Below are 20,757 nucleotides of genomic sequence, written 5' to 3' on the forward strand. Positions count from 1 at the left end.
ATTATCTTAATACATTAAACATATTGTGAGTTCAGAGTGTAAAGAATAGTTGGTATATTGACTTGTTGATAATGTACGGTATGCTTTATCCAGTGCCTTATTTCTATTCTGTGTTTCAAAAAGCTGTAAATGAATAAATACTTAACATTTTTAGCCCAGAAAATTAACCAAATACTTGCTAAAGATATTGTGAGTTTTGCTGTTGACAACGCTCTAAACAATTTAAGTAGATTGTGACTAGAATGCAGCTGCATTCCTGGAATCAGTGATAACTTCCAAAGTGGTAACAATTAATCTGTAGCTTGCTACATACCTCCAGAGTTCCTTAGAAACAGATTAAAGGAGAAAAATGTGATCAATTGTGTGCTGAGAGAATGATTTCTTTAAATCTTGAAGGGAACAAAGTAAAAATGTAGAAGAAACAGAGAACTAGAATAATTCAACAAATAATATTAGGTGAAATATATTGCTTAAAATAAAATAAGATCATTAGGGATAGATTTTTTAAAATACATTTGGGCTCTTAAAAGTTTCTTAAGCACTTATTAGAATATTCAAAAGCACCTGTATGCCTAAATCCCATTGAAATAAATGGGATTTAGATGACTAGGTGCTTTTGAGAATCTCACTTGCACCTCTCTGAATCTTTTGGCTTCTAATTTTTTTTTAAATCTGGCTTTGAGTCCTTAACTGGTAAAACCATATTCATGTAGGGTATTGTAGAACACAAACTTAGTATTGGTATTTTCTAATATTATACAAAATATATCTTGTATTTCCACCTAGTAAAGCTCTGTGAGACAAATCCTGCAGTCCTCTTCAGGCAAAACTTCCACTGAAATCCATATCTGAATAGTCATTTGTCTATAATCCAACACTATTCAATCTGTTTTAATGATAAGTATTATTGGTTTAACATTTTGAACATGACTCTTATTATGGCTTTCATGATGTTTATATCTTGAAACAAAACAAACCATTTCCAAAATTGAAGAATAATTTTACAACCATTTAAAATAGTTCACAGTTTCCGTTAATTATTAATTATTGTCAAGGAAGTAGATTATACTCTTCTCTTTAGCATCTGTTTTAACTGGAGAGTTTGGACACTACCATCCTTTAAATGATTAATAGCAATCACAAAATTTACAACGCAGTAAAAACGGTAAGACATTACAAAATATAATGTAAACGCTTTATGTAATATTTTTGCACTAAAAGCACATATTTTTGTATATGTTAAGCAACATAGAAGTGTATAGTCTTGTGATTACTGCTTATTCATCAATCATCTACAATTTCTCTCCTAATGGCAAAAATTATCTTTTTCCTTTTAATATTAATTTTTTTTCTACTCTGCCAGGAACAGTGAGCTCTGGTATATTTACAGCAACTCATTGTCCATACACTATGATAAAAAAGTGATTATTTCATTGATGACATTTCATTTTACTGTATATTATAACACATTACAGTTCTGTACAAACAATTCCTCCGTTAATCTGCTTCACTCAAACCTGAAAACTTGTCAGGAGTGTTACTCTTAGAATGAACATAATGTACAACCATTGTTTTAAGTGAATGCATCATAAAACGGGTGTTGCTTGTTAACCTTTTAAGCATGTTCAAATTACCAGCTTTAGATTAATGACATATAGCATTTATAATGTCTGTAAAAATAATACTAAACTATATGATAAATGATTATTTATATTTTTATTGGTTTATTTTTTAAACCAGTCTTGCTCTTTCTTAAACTGTTACTTCCCTCAGGATAATGTGAAATAGCTTATGGTTTTTTTTCTAAACATTTTTGTAAAAGTGAATTTTGATTCTACTTTAGAATCATAATTTATCACATTAAAGAATGTTTTGTTGAAAGTGACATTGGCAACTTGCCGATGGCTAATTTTACCTAAATGAACTAAAAGTTATATTTTAGTGAAGTTTACCTGCCCCATTTAGTAATCTTACATTAAACAAACACAGACCAAAAGCCCATAACCAGGATTTCTGGATTTCTTTTAATTTTCTCCTATGTTGATGTATGAAAGATTCAATGGACAACAGGAAAAACTGAAGAACTATACAGTGAAAGCAATGAAAGTGACTATACATAGTGTTTTCAAATGAACAAAATGAACAATCTGGGGGAATACATACACAAAAGCATGTTTTTTTTCTAATGTCTTTCAGTTATACTAACTCTAGCTGATTCTTACACACACAAATATTCATATGGAAATAATTTTTTAGGTTTGTGTGTCTTTTAAAATAAGCTTTACTAATAAGACTAGTGTATATGATGTTTATATTTAATTTGCTTTTAATTTAATTATTTGAACCAATATTAGACCTAGATAATTCTAATGGATGATAGAAAAGTATACATAATTATACTAGGTGATCTACTGATCTCAGTCATCAATGGCTCTCTCATCTTTAAGGATTAACTAATTAAATTAGCTAATTTTATTTTTTTATTAATTTGGCAAAATACTCTGTAATTTGTTATGGTTTCTATCAAACTACGTTTATATTATTTACTTACTGATGTACACTAACTTACAGTTTGAATCCATCCTCTTTAGATGATAACTAAGTACTAGTCACAATTCTGAGCTCTTTTTCTCCAAGTAGTTATTAATCCTAGGAGAAGAGCTAATACTGCAAGAGTAATTCAACTTGGTTGCTGTTCATATCCCATGGATTAATAAGATAAGATGCCTGAGGACACAGAGTGGCTCCTAGGTTACTAATTTTGTTGCCAACATACAAAATGCTGTATACTTTTTAATATTTTCTTTCTTAGTCCATTCATCAGAATTTCTATTGTTATGTTCACTGCCTTTGTATGTATAATCTTATTATTATTTTTGCAGCTGTTTGCTTTTGTTTCAGAAAGGTCAGCTTTGATGTTATTTCCATTTTTCAGGTCTCCCTTAAACTGTGTTCTGAGTTTGACCTTTGACAAAGTGACTGCAGCTGAAAAGGATGGTATCACAGTTATTTATAAAAGTCTTCCGGATCATAATGCTGATCTGCTGCCAGGATTTGACAAGTATTTTAACTTTACTTTGTAAATATTCTCCAAAAAATAAAACCAAGTTTACAATGAAAGTTAGATGAAGATTAAAATGTTGAAAAGCTAGTCAGCAAATATTCCCGTCCATATGATAATAAATACCATTTTTTCAAGCCACAACATAACACGTGTACTTTTTCATCATCTCTTCATGAAATGTTAGTAGTTATAAAAATGAACTAAATGTAATATATATTAGCTTTCAACTTTTATGCAGTACATTTAAAATAAGTAGAAGGATATTGTATACACTTTTGTCTGAAAAACTTAGAAGGTAATAGCAGTACAGAAAGGTTGGGTCAGTAATTTTTTTTAGTTCAAGGACCTTCACTGAAATCTAAGATAAAAAGTTATACCTTTTACTTATACCTTTACTAAAAAGCATTTTAAAATATTTTTCTATTAAAGTTGCCATTTTATTTGTCCTGGAAAAAAACAGTAGCTGTTTAAAAGCTGCCAGTACATTTAATGATATCTTATATAACTTTGGGTATAGACAGCCATAAGATTATATCAATATCAAATATCAATATATACGCTGTTACAATGTAACTGTTTCCTCTGCATGATTCTGTAGGGATAGAAGTATAGGAAAACCACTGTAACTTTCTTTAGGGGCAAAGTTGGAGCAGTCTAGTCAAACTGTCTTTTATTACTAAAGTATCTTGCAGACAGATAATAACAGCTGATTCTCACTCATGAGTACCAGCTCCCCATCTCCTTTTAAAGTAGTTAAAAGGTATCTTTGTCTATACCCTTTATCTCCCATTTATATCTTTTATCCTACAACCACTGTGCACACAAGTAACATTAAGTATGTGAATAACCCTATTCACCTAATGAAATTATTCAAATGTTCTGGGTTACTTCTACTTGTGTTTGCAGGATCAGGGATATATTTTCCTAATCTCCCAGTGCCAGCTCCGTGGTTGGGAGGCCAGGGCTGGGAGATCCATATCTCCCAGCAGCTACCCCACAACCATGGAGCTGGCGCTGGGAAAGAAGGATCTCCCAGCCCCAACCCCCCAATCACAGGGCTCGGGCTGGGAGATAAGGATTTCCTAGCCCTGTGATCGTGGAGTGGGGGCTTGGAGCTCCCTGTTGCTGGGGCAGGGGGACATAGTCCCTGCCTGGGCTCCAGTGGCAGAGCCCACCCTTGCAGCAGGCAGCTCCTAGGGACTGGGAGCAATCTCCTGCCCCCTGCTACCTGGCTTACCAGGAGCACATTTGTTCCCAGTCAGGTGTCTACACATGAGCTACTGTACAGTAAGTAATCTTGAGTAATTTGCTACTTGAATTTGCAGGTAGCAAATTTACTCACTATTAGACCCAATTACCGTGCAGTAAGCATTTGCATGTGTAGACATGGGCACTTACTGCAAAGTAATTAGCTCTACTGTGCATTAAAGCATCTTGTGTAGATGGGCCATCTGTGAAGCTGAAGCTGGGCTTAAGGTCTGGGCCAAAATGTCCAAATATTATCTCTTAGGTTCAATCTTGGCTTAAGCCTATGTATAATTTATTTACATTTAAATTGCAAGGCCTTTTAGGCATTTCTTATATGTTTTTACTCTTTTTTTTCTAAATATAGTAAGATGTCAAGACAAGTTTAATATATCAAATTATATGTAAAATTTATTTCAAGTATAGGATCTAGAAAAGAAAGTATTTTTTAAGTTATGAAAGAAATGTTGATGACTTTGTTTATTCTTAGTTGGAAAGTTTATACAGGATTTCCAGATACCTTCCAATGTACAAACCACCAGACACTTCAGACTTTGGAAAAGGTGGATGTGGATAGCCATTTTATACAATACAAGGTCAGCACATTCCTATTTAAAGCACATTATTAGCTATTACCCAGTTTTTTAATGTACCCGACTTTCACTTTATTTTCTGTGCAAGTTAATGCCTTGAATGTTTTCTTGCATGGACACATAGGTTATCATACCACCAAAGGGTCCAATGGTTAAACATGTCTCTGTGGTACATGTTCATTTAAGACAGGGGTTTTCAACCTTTTTTAATAAGTGTACCCCTGGTGGGTGAACTTGGAGCAGAGGGGCAGGCGGGTGGGGGGACAGCTGGATGAGGAGTGGAAGGGGGCTGGCTGCATAGGGTGGTGTGTGGTGGCAGCAGCCACCACATGTGAGCTTCCTTCCCCCTCCCCCCTGCATCCAGCCGGCGCCTGTGCGGCCCGCAGTGGGGCACCGCTGCCCTTGCCCCCCACCCCAGCCTTACTCCTGGGCGGTGATGGCATGGAGTAGTGGATGGTGGCACTCCATCCCCACCTGCCCACACATACCCCCTAGGACCTTCCCAGGTACCCCCTGATTTAAGATGCTATGGGATCTCATCCTTGATCCCAACAATCATGCCTTTTGCTATGCCACGTGCATGGCAGGAGATGTGATTTTTGGGCTCCAGAATCAGATCCCATTTGTGCCCTTTCTACTTGCAAGTGCAGAGAAAGCCTGAGCTTATGATCCCAAGCTCCCTCTACACCAGCAACTTGAAATCAGGATGTCCACAGCCTATTCTGAAATGTTTGATACGTGGCAACCCAAAGTGTTGTTTTGTTTCTGGTGAAGTAGAATGACCATGATGTTTATACATTAGTTATTGGTATATTCATGTTTCAAATAAAATTACTTCAGAGGCAAAAACTATCTGATCAAGATTGAGAAAAATGTAAAATACTTGAATATTACTGATCCCTATCTATAGTAAAAGATTAGGCATACGTGTTAGAAGATAAAGAATGGGCTAGTTAATATTAACCTAAAAACAGCAAGTATGCTACTATATGGTGGCTTTTAAATTTGGAAACAAGATGAGTACATGCAAGGATTACATATCTGGAAGTGAACAATGTACTGTGACTAGTAGTAATGTGATATCCTCAAGAGAGACTCTTTTAAAACAAAATTCAGGGCAGAAGTGCTAGATACCTAGAAAATTTTGTATTCCAGAACCTTTGTGCTCAATGAAGTGCAGAAGACAGTAAGAGGATTACACACTAAAGAGGTAAAAGGCTCAGATGTTCTGGGTGCATATGCTTTAAATCTATCTTCAGGTTTAGATATTGTAGTTCAGCCCCTAACTGTTACTTTTAATCTTTTATTGACAAGTAAAACCTTTCCAGCAGAGTGGTATTAGAGTGGAATTCAGACCATATAATCCCTGTGCATAAGTCTGTGACTATAGACAACCCTGACAATTACAACCTGTTGTTCTTTTATCACTGGTGAGAAAGACTAGCCATAAATCAGCAAGTTGGGATAGAGAAGCATCAGCTGATTTAATCTTTTGATGCTTTATCAGTTCTGGTTATATGATCATTCTTTACAGCTTTCATAAAATTAATCATATTCTGTTTTTGACAAGGGAAGGTTAGAGGATATATGATTTTGGACATTATATTTCTATCAGCTTAATCTTTTAGTGGGAACTAAATACTTAAATCCCTAAATATTGTATTAAAAAATTTCCTCAGGATTTCAGGGCTTTCTCAAATATAATAGAAACAATTAAACAATTCAAATCCTCATATTGGCATCTCACATTCGGTGAGTTGCAATGTATGTATCCTATGTATTTCTAACACAGCAAGTAGTAATTATTTTCAGCTTTTTACTCTCTCTCTCTCTCTCTATATATATATCAGATTTTTACTATATATATTATATAGTAAAACCTATATATATAGATAAAATGTATATCTAGGTTTTACTACATAGTAAAAACCTAGATATATATATATTTCTCTCTCTATATAGAGAGAGATATAAAGTAGGCCCACCTTTAATTATAATTTGTTACATTCTTTAATGTATGCACCTTTGAAATTCTTCAGTATCACATTACAAAGTATAGCTTATCAACAGTGAACTATATTTTTAATCCAAATTAAGTAGTTTTTTGACTTAAAAGAATCAGTTTTATAGAGCTTGCATAGCGTTAGAGACAGTAGCAATGTGACTTTAGATAATGCTTAATGAAGTTTGGTGATTTCTAGTCATCTTGGACCTTCTCCATATCAGCAGTTGCCAGAAGTTAATAAGAAGGGGATGACAAAACCAGAGACTTTTTCTCTTGCTACCTTCCTTTATTGTAGTCTGGCGCACATAATATTTCTGGCATGATTAACATGTTAATAGTGCTATGAATACACATGATGCAAAATGCTGTGTAACATCTCTGTGGCTGGTTTGAATGGCACCATAAACTGAACATAAGGTACACCTCATCATTCTAGGGATGAGTGACAGGCTGTGACCTTGAACCTAGAGCAGGGGCAAGCAATTATTTTGGGCAGAGGGCCGCTTACTGAGTTTTGGCAAGCCATCCAGGGCCACATGACAGGCAGCCAAGGGCAGATAAATATTAATTTTCTAAATTTTTAGGGGCCCTGCAGGAGGGATAGAATGGCCTGGCAGGCTACATCTGGCCCACAGGCTGCATTTTGCCCACCCCTGACCTAGGGCCTTTGTCTGCCTGGGGCAGATCCTCATCCCACTCCACCACCTCCTCAGCAACACTGGGGTAGACCCAGATGGCCAGAATCCTCCCTCTGGGCCTAGCCACACACTCTCTGTCTGCTACTGGAATGGCCAACAAGGTCAGCTGACCCTTCACCCCTTCCATTATAAATGCTTGACCCAGAACAGAAAGTATCTGGGCAACAAGGCTTAACTCTGTATCTAGGCTGCTGCACTTCTGACTTGAGCTGCTACTACTTTGGTTACCTGATCTAGCTTACCCACAGACTCAGTTTGGCCTGACCTGACTCTAGTTTGATCTCTTGGATACTTGACCTGACAAGCCTCCCGACATTGTGCTATACCTGATCCACTGGATTTGTCTAGGTTCCCCAGATGGATGTCCTGGCTTCTCTGTGTTACATCTTTACACTCCCCTCACATCTTGGCTGCTTCTCCTGACCCTGCAGTGACACCAAAACCTGACTGCCCACAGCCTGGCATGACACTGGGCTGCCCTGGTCCTGATGCTGACAATCTGCTGATTGTTCACACCAGGATGCAGGTTTGCCAGGACCTGGCACCTTAAAGAGCATTATCCTTCCTTTAAGGCTTTTGAAGGTGCCAGGTCCCAGTGGACATGGGGCAGCTCCAGGGTCTGTCATAAAATCTTTCCTTGCCTGATTCTCAGAAATGGGACTGGGGTTGCTTGGTGCTGAATCCTGAGGCTCAGCTGGGGCAGTCCTGGGGTCCAAGACAAAGCCACCCCCTGCCCAATTGGTGGGATCCAGCTGGAGGCAGCTCCAGATCCCAAACCTGGTTACCCCTACTATATCCCCAAAGGATGCTGACCATGAATTTGGGGGTGGGGGAGTTTCTCCCATACCCAGCTGCATGTGTCAGTTTAAAAAGCTGCCTGACACATGCAGCAGGGAGTGAAGAGAGCTCCCCCATCCCCAGCTATACTTGCCCATTTAAAGAGGCTCCTGGCACTAGCAGCTGGGGATGAGGGAGCTTTCCCACCCCCTGCTGCTTGCATGAGTACATCTTTAAACTGGTGCTTTGTAAGATAGGGAAGCTCCCCAACTTCCAACTGCACCATGGGGGGAACTGTGAACCCGATGCTGGGGAGCCTCTTCCTGATGTTGGGCCTGAAACAAAAAGTGGGTAGGCATTCAGGTGGGGCTCCAGGCTGCATGCCCACTTATTTAAGGTCCAGGTCACTGTGTCCCCAACATCGGGGAAAGATTCCCCAGTGTTGGGCTCATGGCACCATATACCTTTAAAAAGTTGGCATGCAGCTGGGAGGCCCTGGGCACCCATGGAAGCAGCACATGGGGAGGGGGTAACACTTGGCTCCCCAGCTGCTGCTTTCATATTTGAGGGATGCAGATGAGGAACAGGGTGCTTCCTGCTCCCCTACTGCAGGTGCCCCCAACTCAGGTAGCTGACAGCTGTGTAGTTGGGGTTTAAGGAATTTGATGCCCCATTCCCAGAATTGTATGAGCTGCCATGAAGGTATGGCATGGCAGGTAATGTGATTTGGGGAATGGGGCATAAAAATTCTCAGACTCTAGTCATGAGACTGCACTAACATTTGCCAGCAGCCATAGAATCAGTTTCCCCTCCTTTATCTCAACTTCTGCACTGAAGTAATTCTCCTGACTTCTTTGGGATGTTCTTGAATAACACTGAGGAAATAAGAGTAGACTTGCATACTAATTAATCTCTCTATTTCTCATGATCATCAGTCATCCCTTGAAAGACATCATAAGAAGAAAAGTTTCAATCTGTTGGCAGACTTTCACCATAAAGCTGATGTAATGGAGCAAACAAGGGTAATGCTAGTGCAAGGGACTACTTGAGCACAAAGAGAGCCTCCCCCTTGCTGGCATTAGATATATGGCCAGGGGAAAAAGGAAGGCTACATAATTATATAGTATCAAAACCTTGCATACACCGAAGGCCTAGAGAGGACCTGTGGTCTCTAGAAAGCTGAAAAAGTTGTGTATCTGGCTGGAGGGGAGTTGTGGCCAGAATTATTAAAGAATATAGTGATTCAGTGCATCCCCTCAGCAGCCTGCATTAGTTGAATTCCTGTATTCCCTATGTATTTTTAAATCTGCTCCCCTGACTTCTGACTGAAAATGTGGGTGAGGACTGATTATTCTAGGCATGTCCCCACAAGTGGGAATGTGCGTTTCCCCAGGGACAAATAGCAGCGGCACATATTTGCGCCGCTACTACTTGTCCCATGGCTTGGCCTTGCACATGTGCTCTGGCACATGGCAAAGTGCCTTGGGTGGGGTTGGGAAGGTTGGACCAGTACCTGGGCTGGCCCCAGGAGCTTTACGTGGGGCCCTGGGGGTCTCCAAGGGCTGCAATGGCAGTGATCCATGAGCATGGAGCCTGACTGGCAGCCAGAGCATGGCTCTGGCAGGTCAAGATCCAGTTTCAGGCAGCGCACGCTGCTGCTGTGTGTGTCGTCACACTGCTTTTATTTGTTGCATTTTTATTAGATACCAGGATTTTCCGGTATCTAAATTTGTTGCTGTGCTGTAAATATGCAGCGCAGCAAACAAATTAGCATGCACCATATGCGTTTTGCAGTGCCTCAGAAGGCTCTGAGGTGCCACAAATTGCACGTTTCCACTTGTGGGGGAACACCCTCTGAGATTAAATTTCCTCCAGGTTCCAGAGACCAAGTTTATATGTAAATCTGCAATTTGCATCTCCTGATTTCTATTTTAGTCAATAAATTGGACTCCATAACTATCACCTCTTCAGTGAATTCATCTTCAAAATAAAAATGCATAATTCAAAATACTTACAGATGACACATTTTTAGTGCTACATACATGATATTAGGTACATCTACATATTGCCATATGGCAACATTGCTACAGCGCCGTGCTTTAGTACTTCCTTTTGGAAGTACTAAGCTATGGCGCAGAACAGGCGGTTACTGCACCATGCGCATGGTGCACAGTAGGGCTGTGCAAAGCTTTGGTTGCTGATTTGATTCAGCGGAGATTCGGCCCAATTCGGTGACCAAATCTCCAAATCTGAATTGAATCAGGAGACCCTTTAATCTCTCTGAATCCAATCAGAACTCTCTGAATTGATTCGGAGAGATTCAGAAAGATTTGATGATTCGGACATTGACACAGGTTTAAAAGTTTTTTCTACATACCTTTAGGTACCAGGCAGCTTGTGAATGCTGAGATGCTGGGGCAGATGGAGCATTCCATAGGAGCGTGTGGGGGGTGGTCCCCAGTGCACTCAGCAGCAGACCTGGAAGTGGACCAGAAGTACTTCCAGTTCATTTTCAGGGCTGCCAGGGAGTACGCAGGGCCCCTCCCTGCACCGTACCCTCTGGACTCAGTGACTGTTTCCTGCTGGGGCTGGGGCTGGGGCTGGGGCTGGGCTGACCTGGAAGTGGACCGGAAGTACTTCTGGTCCACTTCTGGGTTTGCCACTGAGCACATGGGGGCCCCCTCTGCACTCCTGTGGGACACTCCATCTGCCCCACCATTGCAGCATTCACAAGCTGCACCTGGCACCTCGAGGTATGTAGAGAAAACATTTAAAGTTGTTGTCTATGGCTGAATCGCTGATTCTCCAAATCAGCATTGAATCTTCAGATATGGATTTGTCCAAATCGAATTGGGACAGTGATTCGAATAAACAAATCAAATCACTATACCTGATTCAGGCTGAATCCAAATCTGAATCTAATATGGCCTGTTTTGCACACCCCTAGTGCACAGGTAGATTTTGCTGCTACATTGCTGTAGCAGTGCACTATACTGGGGGAGTGTGCCGCTATGGCGATGTAGTTGGTGATCATGTGTATACTTGTGTGATCACTACATCACTGTAGGGTGACATGTAGATGCGCCCATTAAAAGTAAAAGAAACATCTTATTATATAAGCCAATGTTAATGAATGTTTTTTTTAAATGATAGTCTGTGATGCCTTTGCTTAGTTTTTAAATTTCCAGTATATTCATATATTGTTACACTGTGTGGTTTATCCCTTTGCCTGCATTCCAGAAGGCAAGAGTTTAAACATATTTATTGTACAAGAGGGTATGCTGGATGTTTTGTTTGCTTCTATATGTGGGCTTAAAGAAGACTGTTTAATAGCATGTGCAATAGAAGCAAGGTATCTATATTGTGTATGATAGTACAGTTTAGTATGTAATAGCACTAGCTTTCAATATAATTTTCTAGTGCAATTTGTAACATTTCTGAGGCACTCAACTCACTCAAGTCTCATGTCTCTAGTTCACTGTCATGTGCTGCTAGTCTTGAGCAAAACTATTAAATATAATGAAGAATGTGAACTCACAAAAGAAAAAGTTAATGGCCACTGTCACTTCTATAGGGTGCCAGTGCCCCATGTTCTGGAGGATTTTTTTTTAACATCATCTAAAGCTGGGAGAGACGAACATGCTGTTGCTTCTTTATCTAGTGTCACTTGGGTACTGTCCAGCTATATTATCTCCTGATGAACAGCACAGTATTACTTCTAGGTGCCAGCTTGTGATGAATACAAAGGGCTAGTACTTCCTCGCTATAAACCAATAAGCCAAATGTTAAAAGATTAAAACCTGTGGTAGTGATAACAAGAATACACCAACTTGCAGCAGGTGTTATACAAAGGCACACAGCATAATGATACTTGTGTCTAATTCCAACCAAAACAATCTTCTACCCAGCTGTAGTGAAACCTCGGATATTTGATAGCAACTTAGAATAGTGAGTTTGAGTAAGAGTGCTGCCCTTACCTCTGAGCCTTTGGAAGAGGATTATTAAAGTATTTGTTGCCATTGTACAATAACTGTGGGGATTCCCTTGTAAGATCTGCCTACTGCTGGCTAACAGGTAATATGAAATCAAATATCTCTGTGCCAGTTGTGTTTGCATTCTGTTTCTGTTGCCCTATTTCCTTTTGTTTTTAGAAAGGAGTGGGTTAGGAGAAGGTCAACAGTTCTACGTCCACTGTGGAAATGTGAGTCATTTTTAGTATAAGATGGTAGCAGTTTGTTTGATCCCATATCACCTTATTGAAAATAGTTTTATTGAATGCTCTACACTGGAAATTAAGGAAGTATTTTGTTTCCTGTGAATCTTTAGTCATCAAAGTATATAGGGCCAATTTCATTCCTGTCCAATGCCATTCAAGTTACAGTAAAGATCTGTTGGTCCATTACATTTTTATTCTAATCACAACAGATCATGGTTTTTCAGACTTTTTAGAAGTTCATACCATTTCCAGTTGACAACTTTTAGATTAGATGTCTCTAAGCTAGTCTGTATCTCTTGAGTAATGCTGTCTCCTGGCACTTATAAAAATAGCTGGGTCATACCTTTCAAGACTGAAAAATGAGCGTCTTCATCTGTACATTACAAATTTGTATTATGGATGAAGAAAAGTTAGTTCACACAGGATAATTTCAGACGAGCATTTTTCCATCCAAACACTGAGGCAGCATCATGTATACCGAGACTATTCTTGACAGATGTTTGCTTAATATGTTTTAATCTTTAATGAAGAAGATTTCATAAAAACCCTATGTACCCTGTTTCAGTGTTTCACCACCCTAACATTTAGAAAGTTTTCTTCTAATGGGCGATATAAGTCATCTTGGCTGAAAATTAAGCTGATTTCTTCTTTTTCTACCTCCAGCACTCAGAGAGAACAATTGATCAATGCCCTATTTATAACAACCTTTTGGAGAACTGTTATCATTTTCCCCCTTAGTCTTCTGTTTTCTAAATGAAAAAAATCCTAATTCCTGCAACCTTTCCTCATAATTAGTTTTCTAAACCTTATTATTTTCATTGTTCTCCTCCAGTTTGTCATCATCTTTCTTAGTGTTCACAAAACTAGATAAAGTATTCCAAATGAGGCCTTGGTCATACCTTTTAGAGTGAAATAAATACTTCTCTGTCTTACATATGACTCAGCTTGGCAGGATTTGATTTTTATCAGTAAACATACATTTCACCTCACACTCACAGACTGGCAAAAAAATGTTTCCATTGTTAATAATGGAAAAGAAAGGGGGAAGAACAGAAGGGAGTTGCAGGCCAGAGTGTAGAGGCCAGGTCTCTTTAAAGATGAAAACAGTGAGCAGCTTAATGACTCATCAATTAAGCAATTAGCTGCCTGTTCACAGGTGCTGGGAAGCTGGCTGGAGGGAGATAACAGGCTATTTAAACCCCTACCTGAAGCCCAGAGGAGGTGGAGGTGGGGGAAGAATATTTGAGCCAGACTGGAAGTAGTGGCTGTGCAGGAAGGCATAAGAAGCAGTGGCAGGAAGCTCCTAACAACTCAGCTACAGACAAAGGGAAGGGGGGTGGAGGGGGGAGGCAAAACAGCCTACTGGTGAGACTAGTATGTGGAGACAGAGACTCCAGTTAGAAAGTGTACAAGTTTTGGGAGGGTGTTACCTTTTTGTTAGTTTTTTGCCATCCTGGGGATGGAATTTTTTTCTGTTGTTAATTTTACTTAAATTGATAAAAAATCAAAGTAAATGCTTAAAAATAAACATTGACTTTAGCCATCAAAATTATTAAAAAATAAAAATTGAATTCTGCCAAGCCTATATATGACCTATCTATTCATATTTCCCAAAATGAGAGTTTTCACAACACCAGGACTTTATTGGCTCAAATAGTCTTTGTGATCCACTACATGTAGATTCTTATTCTGCTGCCCAGCCTATTATTTCCCATTTTTAAGCATTTGATATTACCTTTATAAGTGTAGCACTTGAAACCTGTCTTCTATTATCCAGTTTGTTAATGGAAATTTGTAAAAGGCCCAGGCCCAGGCCAGATACCTGTGAGAACTTGCTTGAGATTTTGACAGTGAACCATTAATAACTGCTCTTTGAAAGTGATATTTCAACTGTCTGTGCATCTACCTGACTGTGAACTTAGACTTGAACTGTGAACATATATGTGAACTGTGTTTCCTTTTCTTGCTAATAAGGATATCATGTGCAACAATGTCCAAAGCCTTTCTATAGGTATATCGCATCTATTCCCCGCTTTCCACCAGGGCTTGTCCCATAAAATGCAGTTTTACATGACTTCATTCTTAATAACCCCACTTCAGACATTCTGTATTACTTTTATCTTCAAATACTTATAGATTGCTTAATAATATGTTCCAGAGAGTGAGGTTTGGGGGACTGCCCTAAAATTCCTTGGGCTCTTTTCTCCTTTCTTGAGGAAAGGTACCATGTTTGCTATTGTCCAGCACTCTGGACCCCCCCTGTCCTCCACAGATTCTCAAAGATAATTGCTAATTGTTCAGATATTACTTAAAATAACCTGAATATGATATAATTAATAATTAAGATGTGCTGAGGTTTTGCGTGTTACATAGTGTACTCAAACTTCGGATCACGAGAACTGTTTTGTAAATAATCTACTACATGGAAAGAATTTGCTTTCCATGGAAGTTAGGTGTTCTTTATTGAACACTTTCCCTTCAGTTTATTTTTCAGATAAGATTGCAAAGATCTTGATAGAGCTAACTGTCTGTATAGTAGCAGAGCTAGATTTTAGGGACAGATATGTAGTCATTGGCAAGTGATCTCATTTTATGGTGATTGTAACTCATTGGCTACAAATAGGTGTTACATGTGTCCCAGGATAAACGATTTTATTCCAGGTTAAAGTGCAGTTGTTCAGACATCCATGTCTGTTGTCCCCGGATAAATCCTGAAAAGGTTCATGGAATAAGAAGTATTACCAGTTTATCCTGGGATATTGCGAGGTGCTTCTGAACAGTTATCCCAGGATTCCATTATTGAATCAGTGACAGTGCATTTAGCCATTCACTAAACATTGATTAGAAGGCAATGAGTGTATACACCAATCCCAGGATATTTGTGTTCTGGGACAGACTTGTCCAGAGATAAATGCAACATCTGCTCCTAGCCATTGAGGTTCTGGCAGTGCTAGAAAAGAACTTATATTATGACATGTAGTTCCATATCTCTTAATGTAATGTAATTGTGTAATATATTTAAGGTTGGTGAGAGAAGACTTCATAGTGTCAATAGTCTTTTTTTTTCTTGTATCAAAATTTATAACGTCATTATCCATCAGTCATCCACTGAAAATTTTTTGTGACAGTATCCTATCTAGCTTTTGCATTGGGCAGTGTACCTCAAATCACTGAAGAAAACTTACAGGAAAGTCCAGTTTGTTTTGTTGCAGCCTGACCTATTGTTCATAAATAATGCTGGCTCTCTGTATAAATGATTGTATATTGAGGGGATAAAACCTTTTTAATAATATGACAACTTGTTTCACATTTTCATCTCTGTGTTCAAGTACTTGGCAAATTAGTGGTTGAGTCACAGGAGCAACTTCAAATAATATAGTAGGAAAATGTAACTTCAAAATTATACTGATCAACCTGCTCTATAAAGATCTTTTCACATCTTTTAATTACATTAAAATTAGTTATAATGGGTCAGTACAAAATGAGGTACTTGGTGGATTCACTTTATAGCATGCCTAAAATAAGGCAGGTTTATCTACAGTTGTTCTTACTTTGTTGTTACGTTTAACAGGTAGATCATGAAGCCAGTACAAAACATTTTCTGGTTTTCTAGCTGTTATAGTAGCATGCTGGCATGCTGAGAGGAGAACAGTGCACTGAAACAGACTTGGTTCAGGGTAATTTTCTCTTAGATCAAGGGGGAGACTTGAAGGCAGGTTTGCATTAAGGATAAAGCAATAGGGCTTGTCACTTGTTTGGGGCCCATAGCAAAGCTGCAGTCAGCCCGTAATATGATGAAACAACATTTTTAATCTATGTGTTTATCAGAACTAGCATGATTCAAAATATGTATTTGTGCTAGTTTACAACTGCTTTATAAATATACTAACTCAGTATCGAAACAGGGCAGAATACCATTCATATAATAGAACAATTTGGGATAGTTTGCTTATTTAGATTTCTTTTTCTAAGAGGAGATGTGACACAAGATTAAAAGCAATGGCTCATTCTATAACAATTTACATTTCATATGAGCTATGCTAGCAGTGTATTTTGTAGTATTTGCTACAAATTTAAACACAAATTACAATAACACTCTTGTTTGTTTTAATGCATTTAGGCTGATCCCCAGGTGGTTTTTCATATTTCTGTCACCATTGAAAAAATTAAGAAGACACTTCCCAGAAAAAAAAGACCATCGGGATCTAACAGTACCATCAACACTATGGCCTCTGGCTAATGTGTGGCTGATCACAAAGGTACTGTACTGATAGGATGTGATACCAACTTTAGTGGTGTTGTGAAAAACAATTCATTGCTTTAAAGAAGAAGTATAAAAAATACCAGCCAGGCTTTGCTGTCTGCAAATAGTATTTTGAACTATTTCATACATCTATATGTTGTGGGATGATAACATATTATGATGGAAGCTTTTTTATCAGTAACTTCATCAAAATCATTATTAATGTACATTCAAAAAAATGAAAAATCTGAATTCTTTGTCCCCAAACTTAATGGAGTTCTGCTATTTTGGGGTACAGAAAATTGGAACCCTGCACAAATGGTCTATGTCCCCAGTGTGATGTGGAGCTCAACTGTGCACCCTATAACAGGCTTAAGCATCCCCTGGATTGGATTGTCCTTTCATCTTCAACTGTGTAACTCATTCTATCAAAAGTTATATATAATTTCTGCGCAGAAGTTGAATCTCATCCTAATTAGAGAGCCATTGCTGGATCAGGGCCTGACTGTTTCATAGACTGTCTATCTCCAGCCCACTAAAACAGTTGTGCTTCACAGTTAATATACAACCAGAGGTTAGAATAAGAATTCCAGTGCCATGGAGAAAGCAGACAGACACACTGGTAGAAAACCAGCTATAAAATCAGGTTCAAAAGGAAAGCAGACAGAATGCAAGCCTTATGGTATTAAGAGCAAAATAAAGGAAGATAAAACACTTGGCTGAGTTTAATAATACCAAAAAGTAATTAACTTATTTGAGAACAAAACCAAACAATAGCTTGTTTGGTGCAGGTCAAGGAATTGGCTGAAGGAATTTAGAGCCATTAGCTATCTTCCTTAGAACTTGTGGAGGTCGAGTGAAGTCCCAGATGATTGGAAAAGGGCAAGTATAGTGCTCATCTTTAAGAAAGGAAAGAAGGATGATCCAGGGAATTACAGACCAGTTAGCCTTGATACCTGGAAAGATCATGAAGCAGATCCTCAAGGAACCTATTGTGAAGCACCTAGAGGAAAAAAAAGGTGATCAAGATCAGCCAGTATGAATTCACCAAGAGCAAGTTATACCTCACCAATCTCATACGGTGACAGGTTCTGTGGATGAAAGGAAAGCAGTAGATGTGATATACTTTGACTTTAGTGAGGCTTTTGACAGTGTCTCCCACAACATTCACAATTGCATGCACAAATACAGGCTGGGTAATGATTAGCTAGGCTGCGGTATTGCAGAGAAGGACCTCAGTAGACCATAAGTTGATTATGAAAAAATGGTGTGCTCTTGTTGCAAGAAGGAAACAGTATACAGGGTTGTATTAACAGGAGTGTCACTTGTAAATCAAGAGAAGTGATTCTTCCTCTCTATTCAGCACTCAGTCCAGTGTCCAGTTTCCTGCCCTATACTTCAAGAAGGATGTGGACTGATTGGAGGGAGTCCAATGCAGAGTGACCAAATTATTAGAGGCCTGGGAAACAAAACTTTTGAGAAAAAGTTGAAAGAACTAGGATGCTTTAGCCTGAAGAAGAGAACACTGAGGGGTGGTTGGTTTGATAAGTCTTCAAATATCTGAATGGTTAGTATAAAGAGAATGGAGATGGGCTTCTCTCTGTGGCTGTAGGGCACAGGGCTAATAATAATGGTCTCAAACTGCAGCAGTGGAAATTTAGATTGGAGATTGGACTTTCTGACTATGAGGGTGGTCAAGCATTGGAACAGATTATCTAGAGAAATTGTGGAATCTCCATCCTTGGAAATTTTCGGGAGCAGGTTGGACAGCCTGCTTGGCTGAGATTATGTAGTCAAAGATAATCTTGCCTTGAGCATGGGGCTGTATTAGATGATTTTGTGAGATCCCTTCCAGTCCTACTTTCCTGTGATCTTATTGTTCATATAAAAATACTAAAAACTGGGTGCATCTACACAAGACAGTAACTGCACAGTAGTCTAATAACACTGTGCAGTAGCATGTAGGGCAAAAACTGTGCTAATACACTACTGTGCAGTAGTATTAGGCTACTGCGCAGTAAGCATCTCTAAAAACCCATGTCCTGGTGCTACTGTGCAGTAGCATGGGTTAGTCCACATTGATTTAGCATGTGGTTAACTAAGTACTGAACTTAATTTGAAGTAACTACAGCGCATTAATGAATGTGTAGATGTGTCCACTGTGTAGCTAACAGTCAAACATATAGGCTCTATTTTTCTCTCACTGCCTGGCAGATTTATTTATGTAATTCCTATTAACTCTTAGAGCAATTATGTACATTTATTCTCTTCAATGAGAAGCGAGTACATCATCTATTTTAGCAGGGTGTTGTAGAGTTGCTGTTACGGCTTCCATAAACAGACTTTGAATTTTTCTCTTTGAATGTCACAAACTATTTTATAATGTTGCCCTTGTTGTAGATAAGTCATTGCCCTTTGGGAATTAAAGGTTGATTCTCTATTCCACTGTGGCTTCTGTACTTTGCTTCAGAACTATAAATGTGACAGAAAAAGGTATGTGGAATAACTTCCACAACTGGATTTCCTCACATATCAGAGTTTTCATTACGTTCTGACATCCACCAGCAGAGGGAGCATGCCAGGAGTGCATTGTGCTTTGGCTATTCTGCTATAAGCCTACACGGGCTTATTGCAGTGAAAAAGAAGCCAGTGGCTAGCCCTGACATAGATAGAGCTCTGCCCAAGGACAGGATTTAAATCATAGAAATTTAACCTCAATGTTTGTTACTATTTTGTTTTTGTTGAAAAGTAGAGCAGTAATCTGATGCCTTATATTTCAAAGCCATTTCTGGAAAAGATGTCATAGTTTTTATTGCCAAGTTGTATTTTAATCAAGAAACTATTTCCTGTCTTTGAGGAGAGTTAAAATATGCATTAAAGTGTGTGTATATTGCTATGTAAAGAGTCATGGAGCTGAAACTGATGCAGCAGTTGCAGATATGCTTTAATAATAATTCTGCCATTAAAAAGTAGAGATTAAAATAAATATATGTTGTATAATACTAAAACAGATTCACAGTATGCTTGATTTCTACTGTATACATCATATCAAGGGTTGCTCAGGCCACATTCACATGCCAGAGGACTTAGTGATGCTCTGAATACTAATTGCTTCCATCAAATCATCATTGCTTTGGAGCTTCACATTCTGTTGAATGTATCTAGGCACTGAATGCCAAACCAGACCTCTCCAGTTCCAGTCAAAGAATCAGTGGCATCCACTGAACACTTGCGTCGCAGAAACATATTTGCGAATACTTTAGCAAAGTGTACATTTCTTGTACTGTGCTCATTTTCCTAAAGGACATGGCTGTTAGAAAACGGACAATGAGGAAGGGACACTTCCCATTTAACAGTTTGAAATAGTGCCACATACCAGGGTTCTTTACATTTCTGTTTCTGAGAGGGGATACAGCACTAGATTAAAAGCAACATCTCATTCTAAAACAGTTTAGTTTTCATACAAGTAAATAGGATCAATAGTATTTAACCAATAATCCTGGCTTGTCACAGGAGACTCTTTTTTGTTTTTGTAAAATTTTTCTTGTCATCTTACAGGAAGGCCTATATGAGCACATCCCTTTTCTTATCTGAAAACAAGGGTGATTGGTGTTCAGTAAAACATTCAAATAATAAATCTACCAAGTCAGAATATGGGTAGACTGTGGAAGTGACACTAGCTGAATTTCTGTTCTTTATTTTTTTTCTTTAGTTTTCTTTATCTTTCAAAAATAAATTCTGCAATGTTTTTTGTTTCTTTTTCTTTCCTTGGTCCAGAGGATGAGATCAAATGTGCATAATTCCTCAGCCAATTATTAAACTGATCTACTTCAGCACATTTTGTCTCCTGGGCTGTTTGCTTTTGCATATAGGAGTACTAATTCTTATGTGATTTAAATGTCTTTTTTGCATTCCT

The 20,757-nt window shown here is 38.5% G+C and overlaps 1 protein-coding gene across 1 annotated transcript in view; it reads left to right on the plus strand.

The window, feature by feature from the left end:
• LOC102382065 overlaps nucleotides 1-20,757 on the plus strand; it is a 187,600-nt gene that overhangs the window by 159,900 nt on the left and 6,943 nt on the right. The window contains exons 6-7 of the mRNA XM_025203349.1: nucleotides 2,936-3,061; nucleotides 20,400-20,457. Coding sequence (XP_025059134.1) covers nucleotides 2,936-3,061; nucleotides 20,400-20,457 — 184 coding nt within the window. The remainder of the gene's footprint in view (nucleotides 1-2,935; nucleotides 3,062-20,399; nucleotides 20,458-20,757) is intronic.

The sequence above is a fragment of the Alligator sinensis genome, unplaced genomic scaffold (genome assembly GCF_000455745.1).
Source record: "Alligator sinensis unplaced genomic scaffold, ASM45574v1 scaffold165_1, whole genome shotgun sequence".
Lineage (NCBI taxonomy): Eukaryota > Metazoa > Chordata > Crocodylia > Alligatoridae > Alligator > Alligator sinensis.